Genomic DNA, 22,027 nt, shown 5'->3' on the forward strand with positions numbered 1-22,027 from the left:
CAGACTTTGCAAGTGTTTTCAGGCTTCCCACTCATCATCAATGCCCAAAGCGAGTCAGAAAACAACTGGAGGTACTTAAAGCAACTGAAAGAAATCGTCTGAGTAGTGCTTAAAGTGTGAGGGTTTGAGTAGGAAGATGGGGTTTGAGCCAACTGCTGTTGCCTTTCTGGGGAGGCTTTGCTCAGAGGTGTTTACTTCCTCATGCCTTAGTGGAGATGTGGCAGTCTATGAAAGCACTCCTCCTGGAATTAGATAAAAATGGTTAAAAAAAAAAAAAAGGAGGAGGAGGGGGATGTTCCAGGTCCTGTCATAACAAGGAAAAGCTTAAAAAAGCTCACACAAATATTCACCAAAGGTAAGACATGCTGTACACTTAGGAAATGGGTGGAGAGTATCAAGGCATGGGCTTTCTGCCTTGCTGAAAGAGAAAATCATTACCAGAGCACCCAAAAATACCACTTCATGTCAGCGAGGAGGCACTTGAGTCTGGATTTATATATGGAAGGCCTTCTGCTGCAGGGATGTGGATGGAGACTGGCTTTGGGCCCAGGAGGTCCTGTAGAGTTTATATATATTGATTTATACATCTTTACTCATGAGAGGCAAACCCAGGAGGAATGGACAAGGGTCCTCCTAGCTGTGCAACATCCCACTGGTCAGTAAAAACCTGGGAATGAAGGAGCATCCAAGATGGGAAAAGCACAGTCACACTTGGTTCAGCACAGGATATAATGATCAAAATAAAATGGGTACATTTAAACAAGCTGATGACTTTAGTGTTAACATGTGATTTCTGAACAACTACCAAAACACCAGGCAGGAAACTGTGTGGTTTTGAAAATATCTGTTGAAGGCGTTCTGCATGTTCAGTGGAGTGACTCCATCTTCAGTTAAGAAAGCAGAAAAGAGTGGGCTGAGCCTCAGAACAAGGGGAAACCCTGCCCACATCTGAGCCTGCAGTCTGGGCTCTCATGAGTAGGTTACTACAAGGGAACCAGCAGCTGGGGGTAGACAGGACACTCAGGAGATCCCAAAGTCATGACTGAGACCCAGTTCCTGTGTGCACCACTTCTGAGTGGGAGGGATAAGCCAGAAAATTTCCTTTGAAATTCTGTCCCCTACAGGCTCAAAGCAGCCAGAGTATTAGAGAGGCTTAAAAAATGTCATTATATATTTAATTAACTCAGAAATTTTTGTTTCTCAGCTTGTGGCTCCTAGCACATGCAGTACTGCAGCCTGCACAGAGGTTGCCACCCCCAAGAGTTACAAGACTCTCAAAAGCACATGGAGATGACTGGGAAGAGACACTGCAGATAACAGCAATTGAAGACTGACTTCTTTGTCCATTCCTGCTGTCCCAGGCTGTCAGAGAGGTGCTCCAGCCATGTCCAGTGCAAAGATCTGGAAAGCTGAGACATGTACAAGTACCTGCTCTGTTACTGGTGCTTTGTTACTGGTGCCTTTCTAACCCAGCCTTTGCCCAGGAGGCAGCTGAAAGACTTGGGGCAGTGGCAAAGGCAGGAGGTGTTTTTGTGCCCTTGGATACTGGAAGAGCTCCAACCTGTCCTGACAATAAGAATCCTCCTCCCTGGTGCCTGTTTAGGGGGATGTAAAAATTAAAATGGTTCAGCCCACTTTCAGATCCTACTTGACCAAAGCTGATTGTGCCCTCTCAGTCCTCTTCCACCACATGCTTGGACAGAGGGGATAAAGCCATTCTGTACCACATCATCTCACCAAAATGCACAGAGGGGAGGTGCTGACAGCCCCACAGGGGACCTTTCTGCAAAATTTCTCTGAATTATTTAGTTGCTTCAGAAGGTTTCAGTGCTTTACACAACATCTTAAGAAGCAAGTTAGCCATATCCTGACAGAAAATCCCCATCCTCTGCACAGGCAGGTGGTGGCTTTAGCCCTTTGTGAGCTCTCAGAAACACCAGATGACACACAGCATAGTCTGAGTTTTGCATTTGCTGTAGCTGACACATGCTGTTCACCGAAAGAGAATTAGCCTTTTCCTCTGCAAAACTCAGCATTAAGAGCTAGTCCAGCTGCTAGTAAATGGCAATTAGGCTGCTAAAAGCCCAGGTTGCTTGTGAAAAATAGGACTTGTGCTCCTGAAACACATAGATCCTCTTTCAGCCTGGTTTTTCATTACTTTTCAGTCTTTAACTTGATCTAGTGTTGGAGCTGAGATGCAGCTGGCCTGGGATTACCCATTAAAATAATGAAAAACCTGTAAGACAACTGTAAGACAACAATTTCTTCCAGGCATGCAAAACAGTTGTGTTCGCCCTGACAGAATTGCCCGTGTTTTGTTTCAGGTCCTGGCTTTGTAGATAAAGGAATGTGAGAACATAATGAGCACATCAGCCTATACTGAGTTCAGATTAAACACAGCAAAACCACCAGCACAGAAGTTCAGTCAGAAAGCAAGAAACATATGGGGTCAAAGTGACATTATCTCATGTGGCACTGAAGGGAAATGTCCCTTCAGATTATCACAAGATGCTGGGCACCTGCTAAACACACCCAGGAGGGTGGATGTGCCTCATCAGAAAACCCAGAAAAAATTCAGTAAATCCTCTGCTAAATTCTCTTTGCAGAGGTTGATAGAAACAGAAGTTATGATGAACAAAAGGGGAGTACACAAGCCTGCTTGGCAAGGGTGGGTCTTCCAAACAGCATGTCTGAAGTGTTTCAGTGGAGACATTTCACTTGATTTTTCTCCCAGCTCTCACAAAATTCAGCACTTTTGTAGGTCTTGGAACCATGTATCCATATATGACTTTCAGGTCTTATTTTAAAATAAACAACTGCAAGTTGTAGCCTTAGGAAAGCAATAGAGTATAATCCCTGAGAGGGTTAAAGAAACTGAATTTAAGTTCAGGTGACCTGAGGGTGGAGGTGATGGGATTGGTGAGGTCCCAGGTCAAAGGGACCATTCACCCAGCATGAGGAGGGCTCTCCAACCCCCCAGTTCCACCCCAGCCTTGCTGCAGCCTTGCCAGAAATAAAATATTGGAAATGTGGGTGACAGCTTAGATTACACATTGTTAGAAACAGCCAGGATAATCTGCCTCCAGCTCCCTAAAAGGAAATCTTTAGCTAAGAAACATGCTCCAGCTTTTTGAGCTGGCAGATAACAGTGGAACAGTGGATAAAACATAACTGGATACCAGGGAAGTGGTGCTGTGCATGGAGATATTTCACCAGGCCAGAGGAAATGGCAGGAGAGCTGCTCCTGGAGCAGCTTGGCGAGGAAGAGGAGGAGGAAGGTGCAGGGTCAGGTTTTTGGGTGTTGCAATGTGCCACACTGCAGCCCTGGCACTGCTCTCAGGGACAGCCAGCACAGCTTGATGGGCTTTGTGCTCCTCATCAGCATTTCATTGTGACCATCCATCATCTCCACGTCCCTCCTGTGACACTGCAGCACATGGCTCTGCTGGACAGATCCAGCAGTGGGTCAAAGAAAAGCATCAACTTCCTTGTTTATAGAAAAACTCTGCATGAGATTAACTCCCACAACATCCCTGCCCTTTTCAAGGGCAAACAGCATCTCCATGATTTCCAGGCAGCTCTGTCCCATCTAAGGCTGTGAGATTCCCAGGCCAGGGGAATGCTCATGTTTTAGATCCCTTGGCATCTCAGGATCCTGGGAAGGTGCCCCGTGGTGCTGCTGCTGCTGCCATCACCACCAGCACCACAGGACAAGCAACACTGTGACTCTGCTGAGGGCAGGAACCTTGTGGACATGGATTTTGCTCCTGCTGAGAAAGTCTCTGTTTGGAACAGCATGTCTCAGCTCATGGGGACTTCTCCTGCTGAGACATTTAGAATAAATCCTGCAAAAACCTTTCTGGCATGGTAAAAATAATAATAATGAAGTGGCAAGACCCAGAAAGCGTACACACAGTGGAAACCAAATTTGGAATGATTTAGGTGATTCAGGCTTTTTTGGGGGCAATAAGCAGCTAGTGCAGCTCACCACATGCTGGCAGAACCCAAGAGCTCCAAGTCAGCTTGAATGAATGATTCATTATTCTGCACACGCTCCGGCTCCTCCGCCACTCCAGCCTGTACCCAGCTGGATCTCAGGAGAAATTCCTAGAGTGTGTAATTGTGTATAATGCGATCATCCTGCAGCAGGAAATAGGTTTGTAAGCATTCTCAGCCAGTACAATCGATGTCGTACAGATATGGTCTGCGAGGAAGCAAAGTGGCGATACATATTGCGGCGAGTCACTGGAGAGCCAGCGCAGCCTGGAAGGACATCCAGGGAATGCATCTGAGCCCAAACAGTCACGGTACACGCAGTCCTCAATTTAAAAATGTCACAGCGTGACCGTGCTCGCAGGGAGGGGGAGATGCTGACCTGCGAGCCCCCAGCAGCGAGGCCAGATGTGGGGACAGCCCTTGGAGAGAGGCAGGACCGGGGAGCCCGGCGGGGTCGATGTGCTTTGGCTGCATCCTGTGCCCGTGGGGACCGGCAGGGACCCGGCAGGGACCGGGCACAGCGGGGAAAAGGGACACCCCATTCCTGGGGAGCGCAGGGATCCGGAACAGCCGGGAACAGGGACACCCCATCCCCGGGGAGCGCAGGGACCCGGCACAGCCGGGAAAAAGGACACCCCATCCCCGGGGAGCGCAGGGACCCGGCACAGCGGGGTTGGGGCTCCCAGAAAAGGGACACCCCATTCCCGGGGAGCGCAGGGACCCGGCAGGGACCCGGCACAGCGGGATGGGGGCTCCGGCAAAGGGACACCCCATTCCTGCGGAGCGCAGGGATCCGGAACAGCCGGGAACAGGGACACCCCATCCCCGGGGAGCGCAGGCTGAGCCCGCAGCACCCTCTAGAGGAACTCGGCCACCCAGGGCGGGCTTGGATCCATGGAAATAACCTCTCCAGCAAGGCTTTTTTCCTTGGGTGTGTTTAATCCGTCGCTGTGCACCAGCGCAGTGCTGAGCCCCAGCAGCGCCAGCTTCCAGGCGCTCCTGCCCCGTGCTGGAAGGGATGGAGATGGGCAGTGCTGGAAGGGATGGAGATGGGCAGTGCTGGAGGGGATGGAGATGGGCAGTGCTGGAGGGGATGGAGAGATGAACCAGAGGCTCCCAGCAAACCGGAAAGCAGCCCCATGGGGAAATCAATCCTCCAAGGTCCTGCCTTGCAGGGCTCCAGGTGTGACCACAGCTACAGTCGGCATTGTCATGGTTTTGGCAGGTTTAACCCAAACTGGAAGTGCAGGTGTGGAGATGAACATGTCACTCACAGCATGTGGTCCCTGTAAGATCAGTTCAGCCCAGGACTGAGCTGTAGGCACAGCCTCAGCCATCCCCACACACAGCTGGACAGAACAGCTGTCAGGCCAAGAAGGGTCATGTGGATTGTACCTAACAGTGACCTATCAGTGAAAATTATGGATTAGGTGGATTGTTACCTAAAAGAGACCTTGAGGCTGCTGTAACATGGCCCCAACACAGCCTAAATTCCTACATGTGATTAAATGCCCAGGTGACATCTGCATTACTCTTTCCAGCCAGGATGTGCTGGCCAACACACAGTCCTAAAAGATGTGGGATCATCCAGGATTCACTGTGCATGAGACAGGAGACACCCGTGGAAGAACATCCTCTAAGTGCTGTGCTGGTCTGTGGCTACAGCTGTGGCTTGTGGCTAGAGCTGTGTTTCTTTCTGGAGTTTCCCTGTTCCATATCTGATACTGGTCAACATGGAGCTTTTCTCTATAGAGAAAAACATAACTCTACTTTAAATTACTTCCATATACAATACCTAGTTCATATTTCTGCAGTACAGTGTTTTTATATTTTATTTCATAAACCATGTACCAATTTCAAGAGGAAGCATGTCCAAAATATGAAAACCTAAAATGTAAAAAAACCAAAAAACAAAAAAACCCCACAACCCAAAGTCCCAAACCCATTTTTCAAGCTGAAATTAAAAAATGTTGGGCAAGCAGCCTGAGTCCTCTCCTGAAGGACCCATTTTCTGTTTCTCTCTTGGATGGACAATGTGTAGGTTCCAGCCTATGAGTCTGCTGGGCTTGGCTGGGCTGTTTAATGGACATTTGTCTCATAAAGCATGGAATAAGGAAGATAACCCAGTGAAAAGAGTAGAAACACTTTTCTGCCTGTTTAATGAAAGAACAGGGATTAATCAGATAAATGCCAAAGGCAGGACACCAGCAGCAGGATAAACCCACAAGATGGGATAGAAGCATGGAGCACAGGATGGGATGGAAGCATTCTCTGCTGTAGGGCTGAAAGAATTGGGATTGTTCAGCCTGGAGAGGAGAAGGCTTTGAGTCACCTAATTATGGCCTTTCAATACCTGAACGCAGCCTGCAAGAGATATGGAGAGAGACTTTTTAAAAGAGCCTGGAGTGGTAGGACTAGGGGGCATCACTTCTAACTGAAAGAGAGTAGGTTTAGACTGGATATTAGAGAAAAATTCTCCCCTGTAAGAGTGGTGAGGCCCTGGCACAGGGTGTCCAGAGAAGCTGTGCACTGAACAGCTGCAACTGGGCATCAGAATCTCCAGGGAATAGACACCTGTGAAGCCTCATTAGCACCATCTCCCCATGCCCCTTTGCTTTGTCCTCAAATGAGAACTCACAGAATATTTAGTTATTGAGATCAGGATGAATATGGAGAGATTATTCATCGCAGATTCTGGGGATAAACAGTATCTTTTGCAGAATAATTTCTTTTTTAATTCCCTCTCCCCTTTTCTCCAAATTAATTTCCATCCTAGCCATGAGCCTCTGTAGAAAATCTTGCCATAATCATTTTGAGCTAAATATTCTGTCTAATCAATCAAAGCAGTGGAACCAATTTTGAAGCTGTCACTTTTAATTTTTCCAATAATAAAAAAATTGAGCATTTCACTCACAGTGCTGTTGTGATTCAAGCTCTTCAAACCTTCGCTCCACTGCTTCAGAGCTGTACTTGAAAACATGAAGAGCTGACACAATTGCAGAGAAACTATAATAAATTGATTTTTTAGCAGTGAGAAGAAACCTGTTTCTTCATGTACCCTTAGACCTGGCTCACAAAACCTTTTCTTTCTTCCCTGCTTTCCTGCTCAGAACAAAAATAACTGCAGCATATTAGTGATTTCATGCATGCAAAGGGCTGGCACTCATTAAAGCTGATGTGTTATTGAGAGCTTGGTGCACAGATGCCAACAAAGGGCCAGAGAGCAGATGTGCTGGGTGCTGGGGTGGGTGAGAGGATTCCTCCTGCTCCTGGTACAGAATTCCTGTGGACACATCCACGATGGAGGAGCTGAGCTGTGGGAGGAGGCAAGAACAGCCTCGGCACAAGAAATGGCTGGAGAAATCCACCCTGGGAAGAACAGGTTGTTAAACACTCTGGCAAGGGCACTTTGTGTTCAGGGTAGGCGTGGGCTGCATTCCTGCTCAGTGAGGAGCCACCAAATTGAGGCTTTGTGAGTCCTGCAGGAGCAAAGAGAACATTCTGGTTGGGGAAGGGCTGGGGGAGTTCTGCCATCGCCTTCCTGCCTCCCCACAGCCACAGCCAAGAGCTGGCATCCACTTCTGCTTTGAGGGATGGATGTGAACAAAGTCAGGCCCTGGAGGAGAGGGAAAATAGCAAAAAACAGCAACAGTGCCCTCAAGCTGATCCCCTACCAGAATCCAAAACACAACCTGCTGGCTACTAAGGAAAATGAACTCTATCCTCCCTGAAACTGGGACAACCATGTAGAAAAGGGAAAGGACCCTTCCTACAAATCCTCACCTGAACTCCCTAGGTGCAGGACCACTTCCAGTTTCCCATTAATGTCAAGATAGTCTCAAGTCTGATCCCATGGCTGTCCTGCTGCTCTCAGGGAAACCAAGCAATGCTGGCAGGACACGGCTGAGGCTGCCCTGTGTGACCCCACAGCCACCCTGCTGCCCCCCAGCACCCCTGGGCTCAGCACCACACACCCAGCAGGGACTGCCAGGCCCCTCATTGCTCCTGCTTGCTGCTGTCCCCTCTTCAGGAGCCTGTAAAGGGGATTCAGGAGGCACAGAATCAGCAGGGGGAGGCTGGAGTGGCAGCAGAAGCTGAGAGTGTCACTCAGCAGCTGCCTGATGTCTCTCACCAACTCCCTGCCTCTTTTGTCTTGGTTTATTGTCTGTCGAGGACACAGATTGGGTTTGGAAGCTCTGAAGATACAGAGAGCCCTCTGGCATCTGAGGAAGGAGATGAAACCTAAGAAATGGAGAAGTTAATATGTTTTCAGTTTGCAGGAGAGCTTGGAAATGCCACTGATGCTTTATTAATCTCTTCTGCCCCTGGAGGACAACAGGCAGCTGCTTCTTCCTTTCTCTCTGCTGAATTTCCTTTACTGGAAGTTAAAAGGGGACAGGGGCAAGTTAATTCTATTTTGGAGACAGAGCATTTTTGTCTATGCCTTTCATAATGCTTTTGGATTATTAAAACTCCTTTAAACACGACTTTTTAATCTATTTAAAAAGTCCAATTTTCTTTCTATGCTGTTTCACCCCAGCAATTTCTCTCTCCCAGGGAAACCCAAATGACTCAAGTCTAGCCATTTTTATTGCTATTCTGGGCCTTTCCCCATCACATCCTGGCTGCTGATACAGAGCAAGGACAGAACTCATCCCAAGGCAGGATGAAACCCCCAAAACAAGGAGAAATTACACCGAAGCCAAATGTTCTGACATGATGATCTGTTGTATTTTCAGTCCATTAATACACATTCATTTACCAGATACAAACAGAGTGGAAAGGAAAGCGCTCATTAGCAGGAACAAGGATACAAAACTCATTTCCAGCAGCCTTCACAGAAGGGATATTCAGTGTCCCAGCAGCACTGCCCGAAGGGAGGGATGCACAGAGACCTGTGCTCACACCTCAAGTGGAAGCTCTCCTTTTGAGGATTAGTTTAGCTAGAGACATCATTTTCTAACAAAAAACATTCCCAAAACTGCGACTTTTTGACACTTGTTCTCACTTCCCTAGTGGCAGAACTAGGGAAAGTTGGAATTATTTACATAGAGGAGATTTTATGAAAAGACGCTGACTGGAAGGTTAAAAATAGAATAATCACAAATACTGGAAAATACAAGAAAGCAGGCAGGGAAAGGAAAATATGAAAAAAACTATGACACCCCAAGAGGAGCATTGCATTCAGTGGTCAAGGTATGGTTAGTGGGGTGGCTCCACTTTGATGCACAGATTCACATGCTGGCCTTGATTCACTGCCATGAAGTTTCACTCTGGGTTTAGGGCAGGACTCTGCAGAGCTCCTGGCTTCAGCAGATCTCAGCAGTGCAGCAGCAATTGCTTGTTTGAAACCATGTGCAGAAGCAGTGCCATGAGCTGTGACAGTGTGTGCACAGCTTGTGGGGCACCCAAGGGGTGCCAACCTCTGCTCATATCCTGGTCTGGAGCCTGCTGGCTTTTTCTTCCCCTTGGCCACCACAGCACTCACCATGAAAGGCTCTGCTGCTGCTGAGAGGGGTCAGCTCAGCCCAGCATGGATTTGGGGCTCCACATGCAGCAGGAGAGGAAATGTCATTATCCTACAGTACTCTCATACTTGCATGGGACTGTCCCCACAAAAGCAGCTCTGTGCACAATTACAACCCCCTGACTGTCCTTGCTACAAGTGCTCAAGGCTCTTACACTGAAATAACAACACAGAGCACATCTGTGCTTGATTGTACAGGGATGCTCCTCTGGAAGGAATAAAGACATTGGAAATTATTCATGGAAGAGTCCCAGCTAGGCAACACCTGCACTGAGGTTCTCCCAGGGACAGCACCAGGATTGCAAAATCTTGTTGTGAAACTTGATCAAAAGAAAAGAAAATGGAGCACTGGGGGTTTAATGTAGCAAAGCTCACACCAAATCAGGGGACAAACTGAGATCAAGAGACCAGAAACTGAGCTGAGCACTTGCCTCTTCCATAGAACACTGGAGTGGTTCTCCTATAAATTGTTTTTTAGTACAGTTCTTGCAGACATTTTATCCCTCATTTTTTAAATCATGCATTGACTTTACAGTGAAACATTTATGCAGTCCAACATCGATATAACAAAACAAATATTTAAAAATATCAGACTATTAAAATTTAAGGAAAGGAGCATGACTTCTCATGGCAAAACCTGTTAAGGAATAACTTAAAGGGAAAAGAAGTGTTCTACTGAGCCTGGAGAGTCTGAGCCTGGGAGAAGTTCTAAAACATCAATGCCACAAGAAACAGTTGATGTTTCTGGGGTTGCTAGTGCTTGAATCCACTCACCTGTTCCAGCTCTGGGTATTGTGGGCGACCCTCTCCAGTCTGAAGCCCACACTGGTGTGACACACTAAGTAGTGATTGTTCAGATGCAGAAACCAACTTGCTCAAGGGGTTCAACTTCAAAGGCTTCTTAATATAAGAAACAAACCTGTAGCTGACAGGGCCCATGGAGCCAGCTGCAAACAGCACAGCCTGGGGTGTGAATGAGCAGGGCCTTCACCAGAGTGGCTCCAGCTCTGCTCTCTGTTTGGGATCAGCAGGCTGCTCCTCAGGGAACTTGGTGGCCCCACAAGCCCCTGGGGATGCTGGGTTCTCCTCACTGTGCCAAGGCTGCACACCCTGCTTGCATCTGAATGTTTCTAAATTCCTGGTATCAGGAATTTAGCACCAACACAGGGAAGGGATGGCCAGTGCAGTGCCTCTGTTCCCACACAGGGGAACCTCCTCCCTGACAGAGAGCCAACATCAGGCCTGTCTGCTACCTCAATAATGAAAGAACTTCTTAATTATAACAACTTTTCATACCAAATCAGTCAATTACATCTCCCTCCATGGCTCTGCTGTGTCAGTGGACACCAGCAGCTATCACACAGTGGGCTGAGCATTGCAGAACCTGAGTGGTTTTTCCCCAAAGCAGCCTGGCAGAGGGGAGTTAACACCCCTGGAGTTGGGAAGCCACAACAGTTAGCTACCTACCATTTTAAAAGACAATGTAAGGATAATTTAACAATTACAAAACCCTTCACTAATATGAGGAGAATAAGAGCACTTAGAAGGTGACAGGAGTGTTGCACTTCAAGGTTCAGTGTATAGGTGGTGGGGTTGAACATTTTCTGACTCTGAACACGCATCTCTGTGACTGACAGGCATTCTCTGGCAGGCTGTAATTGTTTAAAGTCAGCAGCTTCAGTCAAACTAAAAGAGCTAAAAATATCAGGAGAGAAAAGCTCTGAACCTGCACTGATGTGAAATCACAGGACACCTTTGATCTTTCTCCAGTGGAAATGGTCAGGGCACACATTGCTTTGGCTCTGCAGGGGGTGACCCCAGGTCAGGTTTTTAAGAGAAAAAAAAAAAATCAAGGGAACATATTTCTGTGCTTACAGCATGCCAGGTAAAACCATCAACCCCCCAGACTCAATCACATAAAATACTGCACATGCACTTCCCAAAGCTGAACCAGACCACAGATGCCAGAAAGGAGTGTAAAAGGCAACTGCACTTACAAAACACAAGTGTAAAACACTGGAAGCTGTAGGAATGGGCTGAGATTTGGAAGAACATCTGGGTTTGTTCCCAATTTGGGTGATGCAGCAGGTATAGAATAAGCTGGTGCCTATTCACAGGTCTGAACACAGAAGGCAACCAGCTAAAATGTCATGCCAGCCACCTTTTGGGGATAGCTAGGAGACCAGTGGGATTCTTTTCCAGTCAAAAAACTGTTGGAAGAGCCAGAAAACAAAAAACTAAACTCTTCTGTGAACTAAAATAAATACCAGTTCATTGGCCCTTTTGACCAAGGAGTGTTGGGCACAGGCAAAACCCTGGGAAGGGAAGGGATGGAGGATGCAGGGGCAGCAGTTGAGCTCAGCCTCCCACTCTTCCAGATCCAACTCTCCTGAAGTGCTTTCTAATGCTCCATTTCCCCAGTGCCTGACACAGCACTGCAGACTGCAAGGAACACCTCAGGCTGGAGCTGGACATGAAATGGGGAGACATGGCCTCACTGCAGAATGGAGCATGGGGCCAGACCCAGGCTGGTGCCCACCACACGAGGTCCTAACCAAGGAACTGTAGTGTTTTTCCCAGGATGCTGGATTGAAATGCTGCTTCTCTAGGGAGGTGCAAAAGAGCTTTGGAAACCTTCTCACAGCAATGGAAAACAGGAATGTGCAATGCTGAGCTTTACCTCTGCTTGGGAAGACACATCCTGCATGACTGAACTCAAGGCTGTGGCTGGGTCAGTAACAAAGCAGAGCGGAGACAAGGCTTTGTCACCTGCTCCCCTTCCCCCTTGCATTCACCCACCTACAAATCCACACATCAGCTCAGTCTGAGCCTGGTGTCAGCTTAATGGCCTTTCTCTTCTTTTAAGTAGGGGGAAAGGGATGGAAATGAACATCTACCCATATGCTGCAAGATAAACCCACAAGCAGAGTGCAGAGCTTGGTTCAGATCATGCTGCCTTTGGAGTCTCAGCCCTGTTACATGCAGTGCCTTGTTTCCCTCAGCTCTGGACACCTCAGGCTTGAGCTGGAACCTTGATCCTCTCCTGAGGAAAACAGTCACACTCAGTGGGACCAAGCTGATGTGCTGTGTCTGCAAAGACCAGCAAACTCCAGTGATCTCCAGCAGCTCCACTGAGATTGCCCTCACCAAGCCTGAGGGCTGCTGATTGCTCCAGCTGCAATGGGAAGAGGATTTTTTCTCCCAAAGGGATGAAGAGACCAAAATGCTGATTCTCATACAGGATTGTTAGTCTGTTTCTCTGTAAGAACTCAAACACCCACACTTGGAAAGCTGCAGGACAGCCCAAGGCAGCAGCAAATGGCACTTCCCAGCAGTGGCAGGGCTGCACAACGTGCTCTGATGGTGTGGAAGGGGTGAGATGGGGAACTCCAGCCAGCCAAGGTGCAGATACCCAAAGCCTGAGAAGCAGCACACGCAGCCCACGACTCCTGTGCAGCCACAGCACGATCACAGTATGAACACAACCACAGGACACAGCTGGCAGTGGTGACAACATCAATTGGGAGTCAGTTCCTGTCCTAGGAAGCAGCCTGCATCCTTTAGATGCTCAGGACACGCCTGAAGTAACTCCTCTAGAGGTTACACTTCTCATCTGCCATCATTTCTAAGTTTTTCTGCTTCTCTTGTCTGCTAGTGTTGATTTGCTTCAAGTTCCTCTACCAAAATCCTTCAGAAGGGCTCATTAGCTTGATGAAGAAGCTTTTTGTCTCCTTTTACTTTCCAAAATCCCATATTTTCCTTAACTTCTCTCCTGAGAACACGACTTTAAAAGGCAAAGCAGTCTGCATCTTCTTAAGTCCAAACCTCCATGGGTACCATGGACTCCTTTGTTCCAACAGAGGGAAGCAAGTACTCTTCCTCCAGAAAACGAAAGGGGAATTGTACTAGAAACCCACGAATCTTTTTTAATTCTTCTGCTGCTTTTGCAGGATCATCATTTGCTAATTTGGGCTTGTTGATGAAATCACGCAGCTGGGTTAAATTATTCACCTGGTCACTGGGAAGGCATCGAAACACCTGATCAAAACAGAAAAGTCACCTGTCAGTGTAGGGAAAATACAGCAATGCAGAGTTCCTGAGAAAGACCAAAGAAAGCATCCAGTGCAAATTCCCCAGGATAGGAGTGACTGAATTAACAGCCCAGAGAACAGGGAGGGAAGAAGTGCCTGTCCTTGAGGAGGCTGGAGCAGGCAGAGGGGAAGCTCCAGGGCCTTTTCTGATCACTGCAAAAGCTCATTAAGAGACAGAAGTAAAATTTGCTTCTACTCCTGTTACACCATGGGTAATTACAAGCAGTAACTACACCACAGCCATTCACTGGAGCTGATGCAAACACAAGGAGAAATCTGATCTGCTGCCTTCGTGGCACTGTCACACTGAGAATGCACCAGCTCCAGTTTCCTGTTCACAGCTCTTGCATCTGACACTTCTCATTCTTTCAAAACATCTCTGAAGGTGCAACCCCAGGAACTGGACCTGCTCTCTTTGCCCTCCTGTGCTGCTTCTCCCACTGGCCCCTGGTGCCTCTGTGTGGGATGGAGGGAGGGAAAAGTGGCTGTGCTCCTCACCTTGTCAAAGATGGTGGCATTGCGAGCTGCTGTGGCAATCCACACCTCCTTGAAGAATTTGTCACAGACAGGATCCTGGTGTTCTGGATTGAGATCAGAGCCACCAAGGACAACCCTGAGAAGACAAAGGATGAATGCTCACAGAGGCTGAAACACTGGGCACTGCCCTCTTGATAAATGCCAGGAGACAAGAAGTTTCCTTGGGACTTGCCAAACCCTGTGTGCTCCCAGCACCCTCCCACTCCCATCCCCTGTGATAATCTGTCAGCTCTAATGCTGCTTGACTTTCTCCTTTTCTTCTGTGCAGTAAATGTCCAGATGGGAAAGAGGGTGGTGGGGGAAAAAAAGGAAAAAGGCCTTAAACTAAAAATGGCTGTGTTTTGGGCCAGATGGCTGCTCCCAGCAAAAAAAGCTTCCTTTAGAAAGTGACACCACCACCTAAGATTGAGAGAGTGTGCAAACAAGATCTGGAGGGGAAACACCACTTGTTTATGAGCTCTGCTAGCAAAATCTTGAAGCGAAATAATTTTTAAAATCGAGCCGCGGACAGAAATAGAAGCAAAACCAGGTTTAGCAGAGCTAAACCCGAGCAGGCAGTGGCAGCCCATTGGTCTGGAAGGCTGAGGGGGCAGGCTGAGCCTGAGCAAGCCCTGCCTGTCCCCCTGCTGAGCCCACCTGAAGCAGCGCAGGCGCAGGGACTGGGCGAAGCGGCCGGCACGGAACTGCTGCCCGTCCATGACCGAGGGCACGGTGTCGCTGTCCTGCACGATGATGGCCATCTCACTGTCCCTCTTCCCCAGCATGCTGCGGTCGTTGATGTTGGCAGAGCCTGGCCAGGGCACAGAAATGTCTCACTGCTGCTCCAGGTGCTCCTGCACTCAGCCCCATCACCACCTGCCATCCCCAGGACCCTGCACGCCCCTCGGGAGCCGTCCACGGCTTCCACAGGTAAAACCCCAGCCTGATGCCTTCAGATTTGAGCTTTTATCTTTTTCAGATCCTGTACAGTGTATAACTCTGAAGCTCTCTTCACATGTTGGTCAGATCCTTCTAAGCCTGAGAACCAAGGACACCCTCTGCTTCAGGCCCCCCCTAAAAAAGTGAATCAAGGTGGGCAGCAAATATGACTTCATTACCTGAAGCTATAATTGGAGAATAAGCCCAATATGCAAATAGACCAAACTTAAATCTGCCTGAGAAACTCATGACCATTGTCCATTTTGGGTGTAGCCCCCTGGGAAGGCTTTGGCTGCCCTTAATGTACCTGAAGGCCCTTCAATAATTATATCCACTTGGATCAAAGTTAAAAACTTTGTCTGGTCTCTGTTTCTAGGTAAGCCCACTCCAAGCATCAACCAGGGGGTTCCTTACAGAAACACAGACTGTGAAAGGAGTTAGTGGAAAAACAAAAAAAAACCCCAACTAATTTTTGCAGGCTTCAACAACTTGGAAGAAGATTAAATCCCAGCCAAATCCAGACCAACACTTTCAAAATTTGTTCTTTCTGCTACTTCCCAGGTGCTTCTGCTGAAGGAGCCACAGCTTTCAAAGGTCTGAACTGCATTAAATTTGGATGCTCAATTACCTAAGGCAGGATGGGCTCTCTGGGTAAATCCCAGAATGGTTTGGCTTGGAAAATACTTTCAAGCTCCTCTCATTTTAACCTCACTGCCATGGTCAGGGAAACCTTCCACTAGACCAGGCTGCTGTTCCATTCAGGGGGGTCTGCTTGAGGCCAGCTGAGGCTTTGTCCCCCCAAACAGGTTTCTCTATCCTACACAGACACCAGAAAATAGGGCAAGGGGGAACACTGCTTGCAGTTGTTGGCTCCAAGGGAACAGCAAGATGCAGGGAAGGATAGACATAAAGAGGTCATAACCCACAGAAATGACCAAAACTACAATAAAAAAAACTCCAGGCACAGCTTAAAGAGACCCCCAGGCTATAGTTAGCCATTGAGCCTTCCTAGGAACTGGATTAACTCCAGAGGAGTCAACAGCACCAGAGGAAAATCCAGCTAAGTGTCTCTCTGTCCTTTCACCCCCTCCTCCTGCCCAGCAGCTCCATGAGCACTTCATTTCCATGCACTCTCTCTTATGTGGAACAGGGATGACTTTCCATCCCCTCACCAGACAGCACAGACTGTATCAAAATCTACCCTCGAGCTTATGGGTACAGGAAATAAAAACTAAGAGCTGCCTCAGGCCCCCAGACCATCCCAGCTGGAACAACACAGCTCCTGCTGTGACATCACCTCAGAGCCACTCTGGGCACTGAGACAGGATCTGGCTCCTGAGGAGGTGACAGAGGACCTCACTATAGATCACCCAAGATCACTGCTTTGAAGGGAGAGAGAGTATTTTGAGTCTTGTAAAATCTGGTATTAAGGTATTAATTGGCAAAGTTTTTCTTGTTGATATAACAGCTCAAAAAGGGCTTCTTTAAAGAAACAGGTTGAAATTCTACTGCAGTGTGGAGCTGTGAGCCTGAACTCTCTTGACTTTGCTTATTTTCTCATAATAAATACGGTAAGAAAAGAGGATGGAATGATATCTCTTACTCCCTATAGCATATTGTCCCATTCTTAGGAAATGGAGCTGATACATGACACATGTTGTCCAAACCTTCCAAATTTTACAGCACATTCTGTTCTTTCAGGAACAGATGACAAGTCTCACAAGTCTTCCTGTTAGAGCAGAGTTTGATACAAGACAGATGGACAATATTCCCTGCACTGGGATTCTCTTCATGGTTACACACAGATTTAAAAGATTTTAGAAAAACAAATTAAATGACAGCCTTCTGAATCCTCTCTTCCTTCTTGATGAATTTATGAGTTTGATTTTTGGGGTTTTTTTTAAACAGCAAAATATTTCTCAGGAAAGAAATGACAACATAGAAAAGCCCATGGCATAGAAAAGCCTGCACTGTGCATGGGGATGGGAAGGGATTGATCCAGGTATAACCCAGTGCCCCAAATCCCTCCTGAGAGCCCCTGCTCACCAATTATAACTGTGTTGTCATCAGCAATGAGCAGTTTGCTGTGCACATAGATGAGCTCTGTGACCAGCTTTCCTTCCAGCTCTGCATATGTTCGGAGGCCACAGAATGAGATGTAGTTTATCCACTTATCTCCAACTGAAAATTAGAAGACAAGAAAACTGATGGGATGAGGGGGAAAAAAAAGACCTTGTTTACATGAAGAACCCTATGAACAACAGTTCATTTTTGACTTTTAAAAAAATTATAAATGAACGGATAACAGAATATTTTTTTTTAATAGACTTGAAAATTTGTTTGTGAGCTCACTGTGCTGCTCTCATCTGCTGCTTACTCAGAGACTCACACTTCAGTGAGAAATGTCTCCAGTCTCCTGAGCACAGCACAATAGGTGGACTATGAGACTATTTTTCTGCAGATCCTGCAGAAAGGAGGCTGGAGCAGGTGTTCTGTCCACGGTCAGTATGGCAAATGTGTCCTAATGCACTTGTGTGCAGTTCAAATTTACACCAGGACTAGAACAAATGAGGCATTATGCACAGTCCTAGTGTTTGTGATATCTGGGTTTTCACACTGCTCCAATTCCCAGCAGAGCAAATTCCAGCAGGATTCCTCATGGCAAAAAAACAGCCTGTTTCTTAGGCAGGTTCTTCCTCTCCACATCTGACAACTGCCAGAAACAAACCCTGGGTGGGATCCAGGGGGAGGCTGAGGGCTCATGGCTCCCAGAAGTGTGACCCTGCTCAGGACATTTTCCAACTAACACAATCCTGAGCAGCTGCAACTGTGCTGTGCTCCTCCCTGGGGTGCTCCCCTCCTCTGCTCAGGGCTGCAACCAGGTCTCAAGTCTGACAAGTGGCCATGGCCTGTGTGACCCTACAGAGCTCTCCAAGGGAGGATGGTCAAGGAGGAGGTTACTCACAGCCCCACGAGCCCGTAGCATGTGCTGCATTATGTGTTATAGCTGCATCCATCAAACAGCAGCATCCAAAATAAACAACACAGAGGAGAGGAATAAAGTTCTTACCCTCTGCCTTCAGCTGGCCCAGGATGGAGTTCTCCCCTCTGCACATGGTCCTGGAAAGAAGGTAGGCAGCCATCAGCACGTGCTGGAGCAGAACTGGGTGGGGTAAATCCCAAACACAGCTCCCTCTCCAACAGCAGGAGAAACAGGGTCTCCAGAGCACTTTTTATCCCCCCAAATGACTTACTATATCAAGGACTGCTCATGTTCCAAAAGGAGCTTATACCAACCCACAGAAGAGCTGGGGAGCACTTCTGCCTTCTACAGCATGTGGTAATGATTGTAAATGTGTGACAAGCACACACTGCTTGTCACACTGCTACCCTGTGCCAGGCCTGGATGTGAAATCCTGAATCCACACGTGCAGAACACCAGGTTCAGGGAGTTTGTGTGATTATGGCTGGGCTGGAAAAGTCACAGCTGAAATTCCAAAGAACCAACCAATCCACAGGCAATTTTCTCTGGTTGCCCTTGCAGGAGGAAGCTCAGGCAGAAGGGTCAGGGGAATGTGCTACTTTCCATCTGCTTGTGTCCCACTCATCCCTCTTGGAGGTGCAACAGGATCCCTGCAGGCCAGCAGACAGGGGAGATTCACTCTGAGGGTTGCAGCAGTATCTGACTGTGACACTGACTGTGCCCTGGCCATACCATAACATAGCAGCTTTCCAGTAAAACCAGCTTGGGCCATTTTGCCTTCTTCTACATTTCCCAGCACAAGGACTATTCTCCTGCAGCTCAGTCCTTCCTATGAGACCTGCTGGACTGCAATACCAACAGGCAGAGCCAGGCCAGAAAGGCAGATTTGGAGACAAATCTTGATCAGCAAGTCTGATTTAATCAGCTAAGTGGAAAAACAAATCATACAACGGCCTGGATTGGTTGAGCCTTAAAGCTCATCTTACTCCATCCCCTTTCCATGGGTAGGGACACCTTTCCCAACACAGGCTGCCCAAAGCTGTGTCCAGTGGTCACAGTGCTGGCAGGTGGAGGTGTGCAGGGGCAGTGGGGCAGTGCAGGGGCTGGGCAGGGGCAGTGCAGGGGCTGGGCAGGGGCAGTGCAGGGGCAGGGGCTGGGCAGGGGCAGTGCAGGGGCTGGGCAGGGGCAGTGCAGGGGCAGGGGCTGGGCAGGGGCAGTGCAGGGGCTGGGCAGGGGCTGGGCTGGGCAGAGGCAGTGCAGGGGCTGGGCAGGGGCAGTGCAGGGGCTGGGCAGGGGCTGGGCAGGGGCTGGGCTGGGGCTGGGCTGGGCAGGGGCAGTGCAGGGGCAGTGCAGGGGCAGTGCAGGGGCAGTGCAGGGGCAGTGCAGGGGCTGGGCAGGGGCTGGGCAGGGGCTGGGCAGGGGCAGGGCAGGGGCAGTGCAGGGGCTGGGCAGGGGCAGTGCAGGGGCTGGGCAGGGGCTGGGCAGGGGCTGGGCAGGGGCTGGGCAGGGGCTGGGCAGGGGCTGGGCAGGGGCAGTGCAGGGGCAGTGCAGGGGCTGGGCAGGGGCTGGGCAGGGGCAGTGCAGGGGCTGGGCAGGGGCTGGGCAGGGGCTGGGCAGGGGCTGGGCAGGGGCTGGGCTGGGCAGGGGCAGTGCAGGGGCAGGGGCTGGGCAGGGGCTGGGCAGGGGCTGGGCAGGGGCTGGGGCAGTGCAGGGGCTGGGGCAGTGCAGGGGCTGGGCAGGGGCTGGGCAGGGGCTGGGGCAGTGCAGGGGCAGTGCAGGCTGCAGTGGTACCTGTAGTTGAAGTGCATGATGGCCTGCAGAGCGTTGCCCCCCCCTGTCGAGATGTCCCCCTCGAAGCCCGGCAGCAGCGGGATCACCACGTACACTCGGAAACGCTTGTTCTCCCTGAAAAACGGTTGGGGAATGTCACCCTGGGAATGTCACAGCCTGGAAAAGTCACAGCTTTGCACAAGGTGAAGCCCCCTCGGTTTCACTTCCCCCGAGATGACCGACTTGGTTCCCATCCAATGCCAACACACAGAATTTAAGGGAGCAAAGTGTGAAGTGCATTTCCAGTTTCAGGAAATCATCATCTGCCATCAGTACTTCTGTGAGTGCTCCTTCAGGAGGAGAGGGAATAGTTTACTCTCAGCAAACAGCAAAAGAAGTTAAAGGAAAAGAAACACATTTTTACTGAAATTCAGGGGCAGGCTAAGATTTTTCAGATTGTATCTGCCACTGCAAAGGTTTGTTTGAGCGCCCCAATACTGATCCCACTGATACTGGTGCAGACTGGTGTGGACAGCTGCCTGGCAGAGCACAGCAAAGCTTACAGAGGCATCATATGCAGAAACCCAAAACCTAACCCAACATTCCCACTGCCTCCTGGTTTTCAAGTCAGAAACACCACAAAAGGTGGAAAAAGTTCAGAGCAAAAGTAAAACATTGATCACTGGAGGAAGGCAAATATGTCTTTGATATATCACAGCACAAAAAAAAAGAGAAAAATCTCAATTCCAGTGTTCTCCAAACTAATCCATACCCTAATGATGATCTGATTCAGAACAAAAGCTACTATTGTGGCACTGCTTGGGGCTTTTCTCAAAGCTCCCCTTGGGTTTCCTCTGCTGACAAATTCCAGGTATATCTGCTCTGAGAGCACTGTCCAGGTGCCCCTGGTGCTGGGAATTCCCTGCCCTGTGGCTCGGAGGAGGAGGACAAGGATAATGCTCCATGGAAGGATGCTGCCACTAGATGGCAAACACAGTTTAATCAGCACAAAACCATTTCAGAAGCACTCTGAGGATTAACCAGACTCCAGGTTTTGCTAGAAGTACTCCTTCCTCAAGCAAGCCATACCTGTGAATTTAGGGGTGTAGGAATTGTGAAGCACTGGAATCTCATCTGAGCTGGGAGGGAGATAGTGAGGATCTTTCATCTTTCATTTAATTTCTGTCCAGCTGTGCTGGGCACTGCAGACTGGCTCTGGTTTTCCAGCAGAACTCAGAAACAGTTAATGAAGTCTTCCCAGACACAAAAGACTGTGAAACCAAGTCTGTTTGCATCATGAGAAAGGTCTACCAACAAAAGCATTCCCCAAAAGGCAGTTTGTTTGTGTAAGGACAGTGTTTACTAAATTGTTTAGAGAGCCACCCATGAAAAAAAAGAAGAAACCAAGAAAAGAATATTATTAGTAACATCAGCAGAAAATATTTAGTCTAGAAGAGTGAGAAGTATACAAGCTCACTACAGACATTAATTTATAATTAAATGCTATTTTCCTGGGGCAGTTTGGAAAATGAGCATTATGATACGAACTATTTAGGTCTCAATTTACTTTTAATCTTAGGTAATGCAGAATTTGAACCTTATATTCAGTTAGGAATTAAGCCAGCACAATACTGGCATACAATTGGAGTAAAGCAGAAGTGAGCATCATATCTGGAAATGGGTCACTAAGAATCTCTGTGATCCTCTTTTGTGATAGATTTTTAGGATCTGGACAGAATGAAACCTCTTACATAAACTTTATATAACAGGAAAACCTTAACAGATTACCTAGAGAATTTGCTGCTGCCTCAGTTTAGAAAAGTTTAGAGTGTTTCCTGTATATCAGCCCAGCAGGAGCAGGGTACAGTTTTATACTATGAAATATATGTTTCAAAGAGACTCCAGGGGAGCAATCTTAAGCAAGGCTGCCCAGGATCAAAGTGAAGACAAGCCACTACCTGTGGCACTGATGTTAACACAGGGTTAGGTGTGCTGAAGGAGTGTCTAAAATATGGTTGGATTCAATCCACCCAGGAACAAAAAACGGTCCCCTTGCAAAGACTGGAGGTGGTGAACACCCTCCAGCATGTACCAGAAAAAGTTGTTCAAACAATGGCAGAACCCTGCATTCAAATCCTCAAAATGTGTTTGCTTCCCCAGTTGGAAGCCGCTCCTCTCTAGATGATTTAAATAAACCACAAATCC

General features: G+C 48.4%; 1 protein-coding gene across 3 annotated transcripts in view; it reads right to left on the reverse strand.

Annotated features, from left to right (window-relative positions):
- Window positions 1–8,705: 8,705 nt before the first annotated feature.
- Window positions 8,706–22,027, reverse strand: part of PLD1 (phospholipase D1) — a 71,618-nt gene continuing 58,296 nt past the window's right edge. For all 3 annotated transcript variants that reach the window (XM_079315479.1, XM_079315480.1, XM_079315478.1), the window contains 6 exons: window positions 19,844–19,957; window positions 18,140–18,189; window positions 17,116–17,250; window positions 14,788–14,941; window positions 14,113–14,227; window positions 8,706–13,561 (listed from right to left, as the gene is read on the reverse strand). In XM_079315479.1, coding sequence (XP_079171605.1) covers window positions 13,337–13,561; window positions 14,113–14,227; window positions 14,788–14,941; window positions 17,116–17,250; window positions 18,140–18,189; window positions 19,844–19,957 — 793 coding nt within the window. In that variant the 3' untranslated portion in view covers window positions 8,706–13,336. The remainder of the gene's footprint in view (window positions 13,562–14,112; window positions 14,228–14,787; window positions 14,942–17,115; window positions 17,251–18,139; window positions 18,190–19,843; window positions 19,958–22,027) is intronic.

The sequence above is a fragment of the Erithacus rubecula genome (genome assembly GCF_903797595.1).
Source record: "Erithacus rubecula genome assembly, chromosome: 11".
Classification (NCBI taxonomy): domain Eukaryota; kingdom Metazoa; phylum Chordata; class Aves; order Passeriformes; family Muscicapidae; genus Erithacus; species Erithacus rubecula.